At 61.6% G+C, this 16,277-nt stretch overlaps 1 protein-coding gene across 1 annotated transcript in view; it reads left to right on the forward strand.

Annotated features, from left to right (window-relative positions):
* LOC134419370 (plectin-like) overlaps window positions 1-7,867 on the forward strand; it is a 98,736-nt gene extending 90,869 nt beyond the window's left edge. The window contains exons 74-84 of the mRNA XM_063158507.1: window positions 841-984; window positions 2,882-3,070; window positions 3,944-4,058; window positions 4,131-4,297; window positions 4,785-4,947; window positions 5,023-5,177; window positions 5,260-5,334; window positions 6,344-6,461; window positions 6,985-7,169; window positions 7,267-7,387; window positions 7,776-7,867. Of these exons, the coding sequence (XP_063014577.1) occupies window positions 841-984; window positions 2,882-3,070; window positions 3,944-4,058; window positions 4,131-4,297; window positions 4,785-4,947; window positions 5,023-5,177; window positions 5,260-5,334; window positions 6,344-6,461; window positions 6,985-7,169; window positions 7,267-7,387; window positions 7,776-7,822 (1,479 nt within the window). The 3' untranslated portion in view covers window positions 7,823-7,867. The remainder of the gene's footprint in view (window positions 1-840; window positions 985-2,881; window positions 3,071-3,943; window positions 4,059-4,130; window positions 4,298-4,784; window positions 4,948-5,022; window positions 5,178-5,259; window positions 5,335-6,343; window positions 6,462-6,984; window positions 7,170-7,266; window positions 7,388-7,775) is intronic.
* The last annotated feature ends 8,410 nt before the right edge of the window (window positions 7,868-16,277 follow it).

Genomic DNA, 16,277 nt, shown 5'->3' on the forward strand with positions numbered 1-16,277 from the left:
CACTGCCTTCCATTGGCCTCCATTGACTCCCATTGGCTCCCACTGGTGTCCAATGGCCTCCACTGGCCTCCACTGGCCGCCATTGGCCCCCATTGCCCCCATTGCCCCCATTGCCCCCATTGCCCCCATTGGCCTCCATTGGCCTCCATTGGCCTCCATTGACTCCCATTGGCTCCCACTGGTGTCCAATGGCCTCCATTGGCCTCCACTGGCCCCCATTGGCCCTCATTGGCCCCCACTGGCCTCCATTGCCCCCATTGGCCTTCACTGGCCCCCATTGGCCCCCAGCAGCCCCAGCTTTGCCCCAGGAGCTCCATCACTGGGCTCAGCCAGCCCAGCTGGGCTGTGGGATCCCCACAGGGATGTTGGGTGCCTGTCGCTATAGGACACGAAAGAACATGAGCACACATCCATGTTTTCAAGGTGAAGAGAAAAGGGAAGTTTATTTTCTGACTCCAACACTGATAGTTTTCCAAAAGTGACAGTGGATTGGAGGGTGACAGTGCCACCTCTCCAGTGACACTGGACAAACCAAAAGTCCATCAAATTTCTTCTCCTCCATGAAGGAATGCAAAACAATGAGTTATTTACAGAAAGTGTGTGAGAAAGTTCACTACAAGAGTGTCAACATCAGAAGGCTTAGAAAATCTTAAAAAACCAGCGTGACAGGTGCCACCGCTGAGAGATTTGGGATGTTGAATCCCACCACGCCAAAACCATGGGGTTTGGGACCCCAAATGCCCTGAGGTGGGGAGATTTGGGTACCCCCACCCCAATTCCACAATCCTGGTGGTGTCTGGAGGGCTGAGGCCTCACAGTGCCATGTCCCTGTGCCCCCAGGAGCTGATGCAGTCCCTGCAGTGCCAGCAGCTGGAGCTGGAGTGCATCACCTCGCTGGGGGAGGAGATCCTCAGCACCTGCCACCCCGACTCCGTCATCACCATCAAATCCTGGGTCACGGTCGCCAAGAGCCGCTTCCAGGAGGTGAGACAGGGACCCCAGCCCTGCCTGGGGGGGCAGAGTGGCACCCACACCTGGGGAAAGCACGGCCCCACACCTGGGGAAAGCACGGCCCCACACCTGGGGAAAGCATGGCCCCACACCTGCCCCACACCTGCCCCACACCTGGGGAAAGCATGGCCCCACACCTGTTCCACACCTGGGGAAAGCACGGCCCCATACCTATCCCACTGCCCCACACCTGTCCCACTGCCCCATACCTGGGGAAAGCACGGCCCCACACCTGTCCCACACCTGGGAAAGCACAGCCCCACATCTGTCCCAGTGCCCCACACCTGTCCCAGTGCCCCATACCTGGGGAAAGTATGGCCCCACACTTGTCTCATGGCCCCACACCTGTTCCACTGCCCCACACCTGGGGAAAGCACAGCCCCACATCTGTCCCAGTGCCCCACACCTGTCCCACAGCCTCACACCTGTCCCAGTGCCCCACACCTGGGGAAAGTATGGCCCCACACTTGTCTCATGGCCCCACACCTGTTCCACTGCCCCACACCTGGGGAAAGCACAGCCCCACACCTGTCCCACAGCCCCACACCTGTCCCATTCCCCACACCTGTCCCAGTGCCCCATACCTGTCCCCCTGCCCCACGCCTCTCCCAGCACCAGGGACTGCCAGGTGCAGCCCCCCCAACCAGAGCACTGCAGGATCTGGGGGTGCTCAGCCCTTGGGGGTCTTGGCCTTGCCAGTGTCACCCCATGGTCCCCCACCCTGTGGCCTCACGGGGTCACCTGGGCCCCCACAGCCCCCTGGGAGGGTGGTGGCTCATTCCTGTGCAATGTGGCCACCATAGAGCTGAGGCAGGGAAAGGTGGGAGCGGTGTCCTGGGACCCCCACCCCAGATCAGGCTCCACAGTGGCCCAGAGCCGCCCTGGGCTGCTCTGAATTTGCAGGTGAGAGGCTCTGGCGCTCCTGGGACTGGTCTGGCCAGTTCAGCCGATCCCACACAAAGCCTTTATTGAGCATAGAGCTGCAGGATCCGCTCTGGATCTGCCCTGGGGCTGCCCCCCTCACCCCACGCACCCCAAAATGGGAGAGCAGCCGGCATGGCCACACAGCACAGACCTGGGGACCCTCAGAACGTGGGGGGACCACCCCCAGCTCTGCCCCTGCTGCCCAGCAGGAGCCTGGTGCTGCCCCATGTCCCAGTCCCATGTCCCTGCCCTATGTCCCTGCCCCCATGTCCCTTTCTCATATCCCAGACCCATGTCCCTGCCCCGTGTCCCAGGTGGGGGACCTTGGGGTGTGCAGTGGGTGCCATCCCTGCCGAGTGTCTCTGCCCCATGTCCCTGCCCCATATCCCAGCCGGGGGACCTCAGGGTGCGCAGTGGGGTGCCCTCCCAGTGTCCCCATATCCCTGCCCCATATCCCAGCCCTATATCCCAGTCGGGGTCCTTGGGGTACACAGTGGGTGCCCTCCCCGTGTCCCTGCCCCATGTCCCAGTCCCATGTCCCTGCCCAGTGTCCCTGCCCCATATCCCAGCCCTATATCCCAGCCCAGGGACCTCGGGGTGCACACTGGGGTGCCCTCCCCGTGTCCCTGCCCCATATCCCAGCCAGGGACCTTGGGATGCATAGTGGGGCGCCCCTCGTGTCCCCCGTGTCCCAGCCCCATATCCCAGCCCCATGTCCCAGCTGGGGACCTTGAGATGTGCACTGGGGTGCCCTCCCCGTGTTCCCCATGTCCCTGCCCCGTATCCCAGCCCTGTATCCCAGCCCGGGGACCCTGGGGCGCACACTGGGTGCCCTCCCCGTGTCCCCCGCGTCGCTGCCCCATATCCCAGCCCTATATCCCATCTGGGTGACCTCGGGGCGCACACCAGTGTGCCCCGCTCGCCCACCGCCCCGGCCGCCCCGCAGGTGCTGAGCTGGGCGCAGCAGCAGGGCGAGCGGCTGCGGGCGCAGGCGGCGGCGCTGGCGGCCGAGCGGGAGGACACGGAGCAGCTGCTGGAGTGGATCACGGCGGCCGAGGAGGCGCTGGGGCTGCGCGACCAGGAGCCGCTGCCCGAGGAGGCTGAGCCGCTGGAGGAGCTCAGCGCGCAGCACGCGGTGAGGGACCCCGAACTGGCTGGTACTGGGGACAGCGGGACCCCGAAACCGGCTGGCACTGGGGACAGTGGGACCCGAAACCGGCTGGCACTGGGGACAATGGGACCCAAAACCGGCTGGCATCGGGGACAGGGAGACCCCCCCGGCTGAGCATGGGGACAGGGGGACCCCGAAACCGGCTGGGCATGGGGACAGCAGGACCCCAAAACTGGCTGGGCATGGGGACCTGATACACCCCGCCTGGCCATGGGAACAGGGGGAGCCCGAAAACTGGCTGGTATTTGGGACAGGGGGACCCCGAAGCCGGCTGACATTTGGGACAGCAGGATCCCAAAACCGGCTGGGCATGGGGACAGGGGGAGCCACCGATGCACCCCGGCTGGGCATGGGGACAGCGGGACCCTGAAACTGGCTGGCATTGGGGACAGGGGGACCTCGAAACCGGCTGGACATGGGGACAGGGTGACCCCCTCTGGCTGGCCTTGGGGGCAGTGGGACCCCCCCCGGATGGCCTTGGGGACAGTGGGACCCCCTCACACACCCCAGCTGGCCTTGGGGACAGTGGGAGCCCCCTGGCACCCCAACCAGCCCTGGGCCAGCAGAGGGCCTGACCGAGGGCCTTGGGGGGCATGGGGCTCGGGGGTGGTGTTGCTTTGGCACAGGGGGCTGTGGAGTATAGCCCCCTGTGGGGCTCGGGATGTGGCATGTGGGAGGCTGTGGAATATGGCGGGGCTATGGAGCACGGGGGGGGCTGTGGAGAACAGGGAACTCGGGGGCTCTGGAGCACAGGGGGCTGTGGAACACAGGGAGCGGCCGAACTCTGGAGCACAAGGGGCTGCCCCAGCCCGTGCTCAGCACAGCGCTCCTCCCCAGGTGTTCATGGAGGAGCTGAACCGCAAGCAGCCTGACGTGGAGAAGGTGACCAAGAGCTGCAAGCGGAAGCTGGCGGTGGACCTGGGCCCCCCGGCCACCCGCCGACTGGCCACACGTAAGGAGCCCCATCATCGCCCCCCTCCCACGGCCCGGGACCCCCGGCCGCCCCCTGACCCGCTGTCCGCAGGTCGCCGCAGCGGCGGGAAGGCGCAGGGCACGGCGGCGGCGCCGCTCGGGGCGCTGGAGCCCCAGACGCCGCTGATGGCGCAGCTCCTGCACCGCTGGCAGCAGCTCTGGCTGCTGGCCCTGGACCGGCAGTACCGGCTGGAGACGGCCCTGCAGCGCCTGCGGGAGGTACGGCTGGCACCGGGGGTCCCTCTGTCCTGGGGGGCCCGGGGAGCTCCTCTCATCTTCTGACCATGGACCCCCCCCCGGCCAGATCATGGGGATGGGGTCAGCAGCCCCAGCCCCTGTCCCTGCAGGGCTCTGTCCCCTGTCCCTGTCCCTGCAGGGGTGTGTCCCCTGTCCCCTGTCCCTGTAGGGCTCTGTCCCCTGTCCCTCCCTCCCCTGTCCCGTGCCCTGTCCCCTGTCCCTGTCTCTCCCATGGGTGCACCCTGATTACCCAGAGGGGCTGCTGGAGCCCCCTGCACCACAGAGTGGGGGTGCTGGGCAGAGACCCCACCCTTGCAGCTGTGGTAGGGCCAGGGCTGGGAGCAGCCAGGCTGTGGAGCTGAGGCTGCCCGTGGGCACAACATCGTGAATCGGGTTGGGGCAAGGGGCATGAGGGGGGCATGAGAGGGGCATGAGAGGGTCCTGCTCATCCCCTCCATGCCCCTCCCAGCTGGAGGAGTTCGCGCACTTTGACTTCGGGGTGTGGAGGAAGCGCTACATGCAGTGGATCAGCCAGATGAAGTCGCGCGTCCTGGACGTGTTCCGCGGCATCGACAGGGACCAGGACGGGCGCATCAGCCAGCGCGAGTTCATCGAGAGCGTCCTGGCCTCCAGTGCGTGCCGTGGGGGGCTGGAGGGGGCTGAGGGGCTGGAATTGGGGGCTGATGGTCTCTGTCACCCCCCCCCAGAGTTCCCCACCAACGTGCTGGAGATGAACGCTGTGGCCACCATCTTCGACATGAACGGCGACGGCTTCATCGACTACTACGAGTTCGTCAGCGCCCTGCACCCCAACCGGGACCCGCTGCGCCGCTCTGCTGATGCTGACCAGATCCAGGACGAGGTGTGGGGCGGGCCAGTGGGGCTGGGGGGCGGCTGGAAGGGTGGGGATCCCGCCTGGGACTGAGCTGAGAGTGCCCCCACAGGTGAACCGGCAAGTGGCCCAGTGCAACTGCGCCAAGCGCTTCCAGGTGGAGCAGATCAGCGCCAACAGGTACCGGGTAAGTGCCAAGCTGGGCTCTGACACCTGTGCCAGCCCCGTGCCCTGTGCAGTGCCCGTGTGCCAGGGCAGCGAGGGGGCACATCCCCATGCCCATACAGGGCTCCTGCAGTGCCCGTGTGCCAGGGCAGCGAGGGGGCACATCCCCATGCCCGTGTGCCAAGGCAGGGAGGGGGCACATCCCCATGCCCATACAGGGCTCCTGCAGTGCCCGTGTGCCAGGGCAGCGAGGGGGCACATCCCCATGCCCGTGTGCCAAGGCAGCGAGGGGGCACATCCCCATGCCCATACAGGGCTCCTGCAGTGCCCGTGTGCCAGGGCAGCGAAGGGGCACATCCCCATGCCCATACAGGGCTCCTGCAGTGCCCGTGTGCCAGGGCAGCGAGGGGGCACATCCCCATGCCCGTGTGCCAAGGCAGGGAGGGGGCACATCCCCATGCAGGGCTCCTGCAGTGCCCGTGTGCCAGGGTGGGCAGGGGGCACATCCCCGTGCCCTGAGGAGCCCTGGCCCCTGTGGGAGGGTGTAGAATTTTCAGGCAACTCCAACAAGGGAAAAGACAAGAACCTTGACTCCATGTTTCAGAAGGCTGATTTATTATTTTATGATATATATTATATTAAAAGAAAATTGTATACTAAAACTATACTAAAGAAAGAGAAAGGAGGCATCAAAAGGCTAGAAAAGAATGGAATGAATAAAAAAAGTCTTGACTGATCACAGCCTCAACACAGCTGGCTGTCATTGATCATCAAGTAAAAACAATTCACACGCTGGGTAAACAATTCTCCAAATCACATTCCAAAACAGCAAAACGTGAAGAAGCTGAAGCTTCTCAGCTTCTCAGGAGAAAAGATCCTAAGGGAAGGATTTTCTATGAAATACGTCAGTGACAGGAGGACAGTGCAGTGGGGCTGGAGGGGCGGCAGGGAGGGGCAAGTCTGGGCGCTGCCGCCTGCTCCGGCGCCCCTTCCCCTCGCCCAGCCCTGCCCCAGCGTCCCTCTCCCCGCAGTTCGGGGAGTCCCAGCAGCTGCGGATGGTGCGGATCCTGCGCAGCACCCTCATGGTGCGGGTGGGCGGCGGCTGGATCGCCCTCGACGAGTTTCTGGTGAAAAACGACCCCTGCAGAGGTGGGTGCGGGGGTCCCACACTGGGCTCTGGTGCGGTGGGGTCCCACGGGGGCCATGGGGGGCAGTGGAGGGTGTGACGGTGTTCACAGGGGTTCCAGGATGAGGGAAGAGACAAGGACCTGACTCCATGTTTCAAAAGGCTGATTTATTATTTTATGATATATATTACATTAAAACTATACTAAAAGAACAGAAAAAAAGGTTCTCATCAGAAGGCTGGTTAAGAATAGAAAAAGAAAGAATGATAACAAAAGCTTCTGTCTCGGACAGAGAGTGCAAGCCAGCTGACTGTGATTGGCCATTAATTACAAACAAGCACATGAAACCACAGATGCACCTGTTGCATTCCACAGCAGCAGATAACCATTGTTCACATTTTGTTCCTGAGGCCTCCCAGCTTCTCAGGAGGAAAAATCCTAAAGAAAGGGTTTTTCATGAAAGATGTCTGCGACAGGGGGACACAGCACTCCCCACGGTCTCGCAGTGCTGGCGCCTCATCACTCACCCCCTCCGTTGTCCCCAGTGAAGGGAAGGACCAACCTGAAGATCAACGAGAAGTACCTGTCCTCGGACGTGTTCGGAGCCGCCGCCAGGTGCGCCGGGACCCAGTCGGCCGCCTCCTCCAAAGTGCTGTCCCCGAGCCGCTCCAACTCCAGCCTCAGCCTCTACAGCAGCGCCTCGGCCCCCAGCAGCCCCCTGGCCAGGAAGGTACGGCCCGAGAAGCCCCCCCTGCGGTCCCGAGCCCCCCAACCCGCCCTCCGCGGGCTCTGACCCTCAATCTCACCCTCATCCTCACCCTCCTCAGTCGGTGCTGCGGAGGACGCGCTCCGGGGACCGCTGTCCGCGCTCCCGGGGCTCGGGGCTGCCCGACGGAGCCGAGCTGCAGTTCAGCGCGGCTGAGGAGAGCCTGCCTGTGGCACCGCCAGGTTAGTGCCGTGGGGCTGGGGAGCACCGGGGAGCCGGGCTGTGGCATCCCCAGGCTGGGGGGCATCGGGGAGCCGGGCTGGGTGTGCTCTGTGCTCAGGGCGGCGGGGCTGGGGGGCACCGGGGAGCCGGGCTGTGGCACCCCCAGGTGAGCGCCGTGGGGCTGGGGGGCACCGGGGAGCCGGGCTGTGGCACCCCCAGGCTGGGGGGCACCGGGGAGCCGGGCTGGGTGCGCTCTGTGCTCAGGGCGGCGGGGCTGGGGGGCACCGGGGGCCGGGCTGTGTGCGCTCTGTGCCGTAGGGCAGCGGGGCTGTCCCCCCGTCCCTCGCAGCGCTGCAGCCGGGGTCGGCCGAGCTCCGCGCTCCATCCATCCCCTCCGTGCCCCCGCAGAGCCGCCCGAAGGGTCCCCTCCGGAGCGCTGCAGCCCCTGCCGCTGAGCCCCGCGCCCGCCCTGCGCCCAGCACCCTCGGCCGGCCCCACTCAGGACCCTCCTGCACGGGGCCGCGCCCCCCGCGGGTCTCCGGCCCGGCGCTGCCGCCCCCCGAGCGGGGCTGAGCTGGACGGCCGGCACCGACCGCGCCGCCGGGGCCCGTTCCAGAGGATATGCAAGCATCGCCTCCCGACGCCCAGCGAGCCCCCGGGCTCCGCTCCGAGCGCCCGGGGCTGCGGGACCAGCCGGGCACCCCCCGCCCTCCTCCCGTGCCGCCGGTACCCCCGGCACCGGGCATTGCTCACGGGGGTGCCCACGGTGCCTCCCCCGCCCCGGCGGGAGGCGGCCGGGCTCGGTACCCGGCACCGGGAGCCCCCATTCTGGTGCTAACCCTCACCCCTCGGCCTTGGGGGTGCTCCGGCCGCCCCCTGCCCCGGGGGTCCCGTCCCGTCCCGCCGGCGGCAGCGGGGGCAGCGGGACCCCCGCCCCGCCGCCGCATGCCCGCGCCACCCCCGCTAACCGGAGAGCAGTAGAGCTGAATGTAACCCCGGCCGGGCGCGCCCGCCGCCACAATAAACTGTAGTGAGGTTCCTTTTTCTACCGGCGCCCCGTCTGTCCGTCCGTCCGTCCGTCCGTCTGCGCGGGGAGGGGCTCCGCGCCATCCCTCTGCCGAAGGAGGGGTCCGTCGGTCTGTCTGTCCGTCTGCTAGGGGAGAGGGGCTGCAGTCTGTCTGGTTTGTGTGCTCACCCCACTGTCAGGATGGGGAGGTGCAGTCTGTCCATCTGTCCATCTGGCCAGGACAAGGGGCTGCAGTCAGTCTGTCTGCCTGTCTGTCTGTCTGGACAAGGGGCTATAGTCCGCCTGTCCATCTTACCAGGATGAGGGACTGCAGTCCATCTGTCTGTGCATCTGGACAAGGGGCTGCAGTCTATCAGTCTGTCCATCTGACCAGGACAAGGCTGCAGTCTCTCTGTCCATCTGCTCAGAACAGGAGCTGCAGTCTGTCAGTCAGTCTGTCTGTCTGGATAAGGAGCTGTAGTCCATCAGTCTGTCTATCTGACCAGGACTAGCTGCTGCAGTCCAGCAGTCTATCTGCCTGTCTGTCAGTCTGTGTGCTCAGGACAAGCTGCTGCAGTCCATCAGTCTGTCTGCCTGTCTGTCTGTCTGGACAAGGAGCTGCAGTCTGTCAGTCTGTCTGTGTGCTTGGGACAAGGCGCTGCAGTCCATCAGTCTGTCCATCTGACCAGGACAAGGAGCTGCAGTCCATCAGTCTTTCTGTCTGGACAAGGGGCTGCAGTCTGTCAGTCTGTCCATCTGACCAGGACAAGGGGCTGCAGTCCATCAGTCTGTCAGTCTGTCTGTGTGTTCAGTACAAGGTGCTGCAGTACATCAGTCTGTCTGCCTGTCTGTCTGTCTGGACAAGGAGCTGCAGTCTGTCTGTCTGTCCATCTGCTCAGGACAAGGAGCTGCAGTCCATCTGTCCATCTGACCAGGACAAGGGGCTGCAGTCCATCTGTCTCTGCATCTGGACAAGCGGCTGCAGTCCATCAGTCTGTCCATCTGACCAGGACAAGGGGCTGCAGTCCATCAGTCTGTCCATCTGACCAGGACAAGGGGCTGCAGTCCGTTAGTCTGTCCACTACTCACTCTGCTGTCAGGGCAGGAAGTGTCCCCTCACCACAGCAGGTGCCCACCCGCGCGGTGTCACCCGGTGGCCGGGCAGGGCTGGGTGTGCCCCAGCCAGTGGCACAGGAGCCGCGGGCGCTGCAGCGGTGCCAGCACCATGTCCCCTCCTTTCCATGGAAGGCATTGCTGCCATTCCTGGTGGCATTCCAGCTGGCACCAGCACCCACCGTGGGCAGCACGGGGCGAGGCCAGACCCTGTCCTAGGTGCTGGCAGCTCTCTGGGCACCCACAGCCCTCAGGGCACTGGGAATGTCCCCATCCAGCGTGGTCCTGGCAGCTGTGCATCCATCCCCTGTGTGTCCCCATGTTCAGCATAATCCTGGCAGCTGTGCATCCATCCCCTGTGTGTCCCCATGTCCAGCATAATCCTGGCAGCTGTGCATCCATCCCCTGTGTGTCCCCATGTCCAGCATAATCCTGGCAGCTGTGCATCCATCCCCTGTGTGTCCTGTCCCCTTTGGGATGGGCCCAGCTGCCTGTTGGGGTGGGATGGGGTATCTGGAGGCTCTGGTTGTGTCCCCACTCTGAGATGTGGGGGACACCTTGAGCATGGGGACTGTCCTCAGGCATTGCAGCACCACGACCCTGGCCTGGCATCTCCCAAATTTACGGGAGTCTCAGACCCCACACACTCTTTGATCCCCCACCAGCACTGCCTGGCTCTCCCTTCCCAATCCCCTTGGTCACCTGGCCATGCCTTCATGGCTTCCAGCTCTGTTTTGGCACTGTTTCACCCTAAAATCCTCTCCCCACTATTTATTTTCTGAATAAGCACGGAGCCAAAGTGTCCAGGAGTGGAACTGTGCCTGTGCTGGGCATGGAGAAGCCCCTGGCACGGGTTAGGACCCTTTGCCAGAGCCCCCCAGGAGCAGGGGCCGAGTCCAGGGTTCTCGGTGCCACATCTGCCAACACATCCTCAGCTGGAACTCCCAACACGAATTGAGTTGCACATTCCTGTGCCATGGAAATCTCAATCTCAGCCACATTCCTGTGCCCGTGGAAATCTCAATCTCAGCCACATTGCTGTGCCATGGAGATCTCAGCCACATTCCTGTGCCCATGGAAATCTCAGCCACCACTCCCAGCTGGGGCTGGTCCCTGGCACCACTGGCACCACCGGCCCCACGGCCGGTGCCAGGCGCATCCCCAGCCCCAGGCAGCGGCGCTGGCTCGGCAAGCACGGGCAGCAGGCGCGGCGTGGCGGGGCCCACACCAAACTGCTCGGTGTTTTCGCTGTGGCACAGCCCCAGGCAGGAGACACGAGCTGCTGTCAGCTGGCAGCGAGGCTGGCAGGGATTCCACGGACGGGCACACCCACACGGAGCACGGGAATGGGCACATGGGGACTTCACGGGAACTGCTTGGAAATTCAATGTGCTCAGGGAGAGGGGTGGGGAGAGGGGATGTCCTGGGAGAGCCCCCAGGGCTCTCCGGGGTTGGTGCCGAGTTTAAGGGATCGCACTGCCAGGGCAGCAGGTGAGCGGGTGGGGAGTCCAGGTGGGACCATCAGCCTCAGGTTGGGCCATCAGCCCCAGATGGGACCATCAGCCCCATGGTGGGACCATTAGCTCCAGATTGAACCATCAGCCCCATGGTGAGACCATCAGTCCCATGGTGGGACCATTAGCTCCAGATTGAACCATCAGCCCCATGGTGGGACCATTAGCTCCAGATTGAACCATCAGCCCCATGGTGAGACCATCAGCCCTATGGTGGGACTATCAGCCCCATGTGGGGCCATCAACCACCCCAGGTGAGACCATCAGCGCCAGGTGGGACCATAAGCCCCATGGTGGGACCATCAGACCCAGACAAGACCATCCTGCCCCATAGAAGACACCATCCTGCCCTGCCCCATGGAAACCATTGTCCTGCCCCATGGAAACCCCATCCTGCCCCATGGAAACACCATCCTGCCCCACAGAAACCCCATCCTGCCCCACGGAAACCACCATCCTGCCCCACGGATACCCCATCCTGCCCCATGGAAACCACCATCCTGCCCTGCCCCACAGAAATCCCATCCTGCCCCAAGGAAACCCCATCCTGCCCCACAGAAGCCCCATCCTGCCCCCCATTCTCAGTTCACTTGGAGAAAGAACAGAGATAATCTCTGCCATTGGAGACAATAATTTCGAATCCAAGAAAGAATAATCTCTCCCACTGGAGAGAATAATTTTGAATCAAAGAAAGAACAGAGATAATCTCTCCCACTGGATGGATTGGGATGAGCCTGGGAACCTTAGAGAAGAAGACTTCAAACAATAGAGAAGACTTCAAACAATTATTATCTCTCGTTGTGTAGCCATTGTTTATATTTATGGTTCTCCACAGTGTGTTATTCACAGTCGGTGTGAGATGCTCCTCCTTTGAGACCAATCGAGTCTCACCTCAGCGAGTCACACCATAAAAAGTTCCGCTACTCTCATTAAAAGCTTTCACCCTCTGATCCACCTGGAGCCTTTCTTTGCATCCCTGACTCAGCAGCGTCAGCCCCGAGGGGTGGGGAGGGTGGCGAGGGTGGCTGTGCACACCTGACCTGGCCTGGCCCCCAGCGCCGCCACCAGAGCCCCCCAGAGCCCCCCAGAAATGGGGTCTGTGCACTCTGCTGCTTGTCCTTGGGCTGTCTGAGCCTGGACTGACGGCACTGGGACAGACGGACACAGCACAGGAGGTGGCAGTGTTTGAGGATGGGGGAATAGATGAGAAACTTGACTCCGTGTTTCAGAAGGCTGATGCTATATATTACATTACATTACATTACATTACATTAATTATATTATATTACATTACATTATATTAAAATGTATAATATTATATAATGTAATATAATGTAATGTAATATATGGTAATGTAATATATTGTAATACAATGTAATTATATTATATTATATTGTAATATAATGTAATATATTACACTATATTACAATGTAATGTAATATAATGTAATATTATATGTATATAATATTATATGTAATATAATGTAATATTTAGTATAGCATATTCCATCACATATGCTATACTAAAACTATACTAAAGAAAAAAGAAAATATTTCATCAGAAGGCTGGAAAAGAGTGATAACAAAATCTCGTAGCAGACTCAATAGAGTCCAACACATCTGGCTGTGATTGGCCATTAATTAAAGACAATTCTCATGCAACCAATCAAAGATGCACCTGTTGGTAAAACACCTCCAGACCACATTCCATCAGATAGTTATTGTTTACATTTATTTTCTGAGGCTTCTCAGCTCCTCAGGAGAAAAATCCTAGGGAAAGGGTTTTTAAATAATAAAATATTTATTATTTAAATAAATAATAAGTGACATCAGGGGGCTTGTGCTGCCTGCTGGGCAGTGAGGGTCTGCACTGGGGGCACTGGGAAAAATCCTAGTGAAAGGGTTTTTAAATAATAAAATATGTCAGTGACACCAGGGGCTTGTGCTGCCTGCTGGGCACCCACCCTGGCATGTGGCATGGCACCCACACTGGCACGGCACCCACCCTGGCATGGCACCCACCTTGGCATGGCAACTGTGCCAGGGAGCCCATGGCACTGGCCTTGGCATGGCACCCACCCTGGCACAGCATCCACCCTGGCATGGCACCCATCCCACCCAGGCAGGGTTCCTGCATCAGGACAGCTCCTCCAGCACAGTGTGACCCCATCCCAGCCCCTATGGGCTCCCTTTCACCATAGCCCCACAGCTGTGACCCCACAGCTTGGCTGGCATGGCACAGGTGTCACCGAGGCCCCGCAGCTTGGCTGGCATGGAGCAGGTGCCACCGAGGCCCCGCAGCTTGGCTGGCACAGCACGGGTGCCACCAAGGGTGTTACCAAGGCCCCTCAGCTTGGCTGGCACGGCACAGCATGGGTGCCACCGAGGGTGTCACCGAGCTCCGTCAGCCGCAGCCAGGGGAGAGGTGCCCAGGCTGGTCGCTCCCCATCCTTGCCAGCAGCCCAGGAGCTTTGATGAAGCCGCCCGTGCTTGGGTTGGATTTGCCTGAATGGCAGCTGCTCATTAATTACGGGTAATTAACGCCACAGCCCCTTGGCGGCTCTCGGGCAGCAGCAGCAGCCGCCCTGCACGGGGCAGGGGGAGCGTGACAGGCTCAGTATGGCCCGGTATGGCCCAGAACAACACAGCATGGCCCGGAATAGCCCAGTATGGCCCAGAACAGCTCAGCGCGGCCTGGTACGGCCCTGAACAGCCCTATATGGCCCGGTATGGCCCAGAACAACCCCATATGGCCTGGTATGGCCCAGAACAACCCAGTATGGCCTGGTACGGCCCAGAACAACCCAGTATGGCCCAGAACAACCCAGCACGGCCAGGTATGGCCCAGAACAACCCAGTACCAGAACAACCCAGTACGGCCTGGTACAGCCCAGAACAACCCAGTATGGCCCAGAACAACCCAGCACGGCCCGGTATGGCCCAGAACAAGCCAGCACGGCCTGGTACGGCACAGAACAACCCTGACACCAGCGCACTCCCAACACCTACTTTTGGAGATGGAGGCAAGTTTAAACAGACTCATCTTTGCACAGTGAAGAGAAGGGAATCATCCAAACCAGCTTCACAGTGTGTGGCTGGACTTGTGCAAAGGAGCCACAGCCAGGATGAACAATTTGGCCTCACTTTGGAAGCTGAGTAACGGAGAAGTGCGTGTGTGCCTGGTGGCCCAGTTTATAGGAGCCGATACATGAAACACAACACGTGAAAAATCCCCAGCCCCTTCCCTCTCTTCAGTCCTCGGTTCACAAGCAGAACCCTGCAGGTTCAGAGAGATTTCAAATGATTGAATCCCTTACAAACTCACATTCAGGTGCCTTTCCCTCCCCAAGAGCCAGCTCCCTGCTCAGCCTTTTCTTTTAGGAAGATGCAGGGTTGTCCTGCACCTCAGTTTCTTCACTCAGGTGCCTGCAAGCTGGAGAGGGGAGGTACAGAGCCTCCCAAGTGAGGAGCTGTACTCAGCCAGCAGCTACTGAACTTCCCTAGCAGGACCTGACACTTACAGACATAAAACATTGAACCCAGCTTCACCTGAAGTCTTAAAAATACTTTACAAAGCTGTATGCACATTACTCGGCCCAGCGCAGTGCACTGGGTGCTGTGTGCCCCGACAAGGAGCTGGGATCCCCTCTCGCCTGTCCCTACAGCCTGGCAGGGTGGCTGTGCCCACACCGTGTCCATCTGCCTGGTCATCAGCCATGCCCCACTGGCCGTGCCCCCACCAGCCGTGCCCATCTGCCCGGTGCCCGCCACCACGTCCATGCCCAGTGCCAGTGCAGCCCCGGGGCTGTCTGAACGCCCAGCGTGGGTCACAGGGCCCCGAGGTGCAGCAGGAAGCTCTGTGGGGCTGGCATCACCCAGATCTCATCCCTGTTTGCCCATGGATTAAGGCTCTCAGCACCTCCCGTGAGTGACACCTCAGCCAACACCCGGGCACAGAAAGTTGTGCTGGTTTGCGGGGCACGGCTGCCATCCCTGTAGGATGGGTATGGAGTCTGCAGCCACCACCCTGGCAGGGAATGCAGCCTTTGGCCCTCTCACTGCCCCACTGGGGCTGCCCCTGCTCGGGCATCGCCCCACGAGTCCCCAGGGCATCGTGCCAGCCAGTGCCTCTGCTGAATCTGCAGCTCTGGGTGACGCTGCCCAGGTTCTTCTCTCAGATCTGCAGATCCAGGCAACCCTGCCTAGGCTCCTCTCTCAGATCTCAGGGTGCTCTGGGCGACCCTGCCCAGGTTCCCCTCTCAAATCTCAGGGTGCTCCGGGTGACCCTGCCCAGGTTCCTCTCTCAGATCTGCAGCTCTGGGTGACCTTGCCCAAGTTCATCTGCCCTTCTGGACCACCAGCGTGGCACTGTCCCAGCAGCAGGCACAGGGTGCCCACCCTGCCCAGATGTTCAGTGCCCACCCTGCCCGGGTGTTCAGTGCCACCCTGCCCGGGTGTTCAGTGCCCACCCTGCACAGCTGTTCAGTGCCATCCTGCTCAGCTGTTCAGTGCCATTCCGATGGGAAGGGATGGCACTGCCAGGGCTGCCCGCACCCAGTGCAGGCTCCAGGGCTCCGTGCCCGTGGGCTCAGCCAGCCCGCCCGTGCCTGGATACCGGCAGCTCTCCAGACAACACACTCCCACGCCCCATAAACACCTTGCCCAAGCGCCGCATCCTCCCCGCAGCGCCTCGCCCCGAGGGTGTTGTGGCACAGCCCCCCTGCCCCAGTGGCCCCAAAGCCTCTTTGCCCCTCTCTGTGGTACCCGCTGCTCTTACAGCACCCATCGAGCCGCTGTGGCTCAGGGAGAGTGCTGTGGGTGCTTGGGGGGCAGCAGGAGCAGCTGTGGGGCTGGTGCAGGGTCTGGAGAGAGGGTGTGGAACTGCTGATGGAGGCAGGGCAGGGATGTTTGGGTGACTCAAGCAGCAACAGGATGGTTTGGGCATGTTTTGGGCAATTCAGGCTTTCTGCACATCCAGGGGTGTGGGCAAGGCCGGGGGAGCAGGGAAGGGTCCCCCTTCTCCACCCCAGGTGCCAGGGTTAGTCCTTCACTGAGGTTTTATCAGCCCTGCACCTGCAGCCCAGGTCCAGTCACTGCCACGGGGCACAGGGGCACCACTGGCAGCAGGGAGGGTTTGGGGGGTGATGGAGACAAGGATGAGGAGCTGCTGGGGATGAAGGCAGCGCTGTCCCTGGGGTGGGAGGTCTCTGCCCTTCGTTCTCACCCCCTCTGTGGAGGGCACAGCCCCCCGGGACGGGGCCACCCCCTTTTGGGAACC

Source organism: Melospiza melodia, chromosome 1 (genome assembly GCF_035770615.1).
Source record: "Melospiza melodia melodia isolate bMelMel2 chromosome 1, bMelMel2.pri, whole genome shotgun sequence".
Classification (NCBI taxonomy): domain Eukaryota; kingdom Metazoa; phylum Chordata; class Aves; order Passeriformes; family Passerellidae; genus Melospiza; species Melospiza melodia.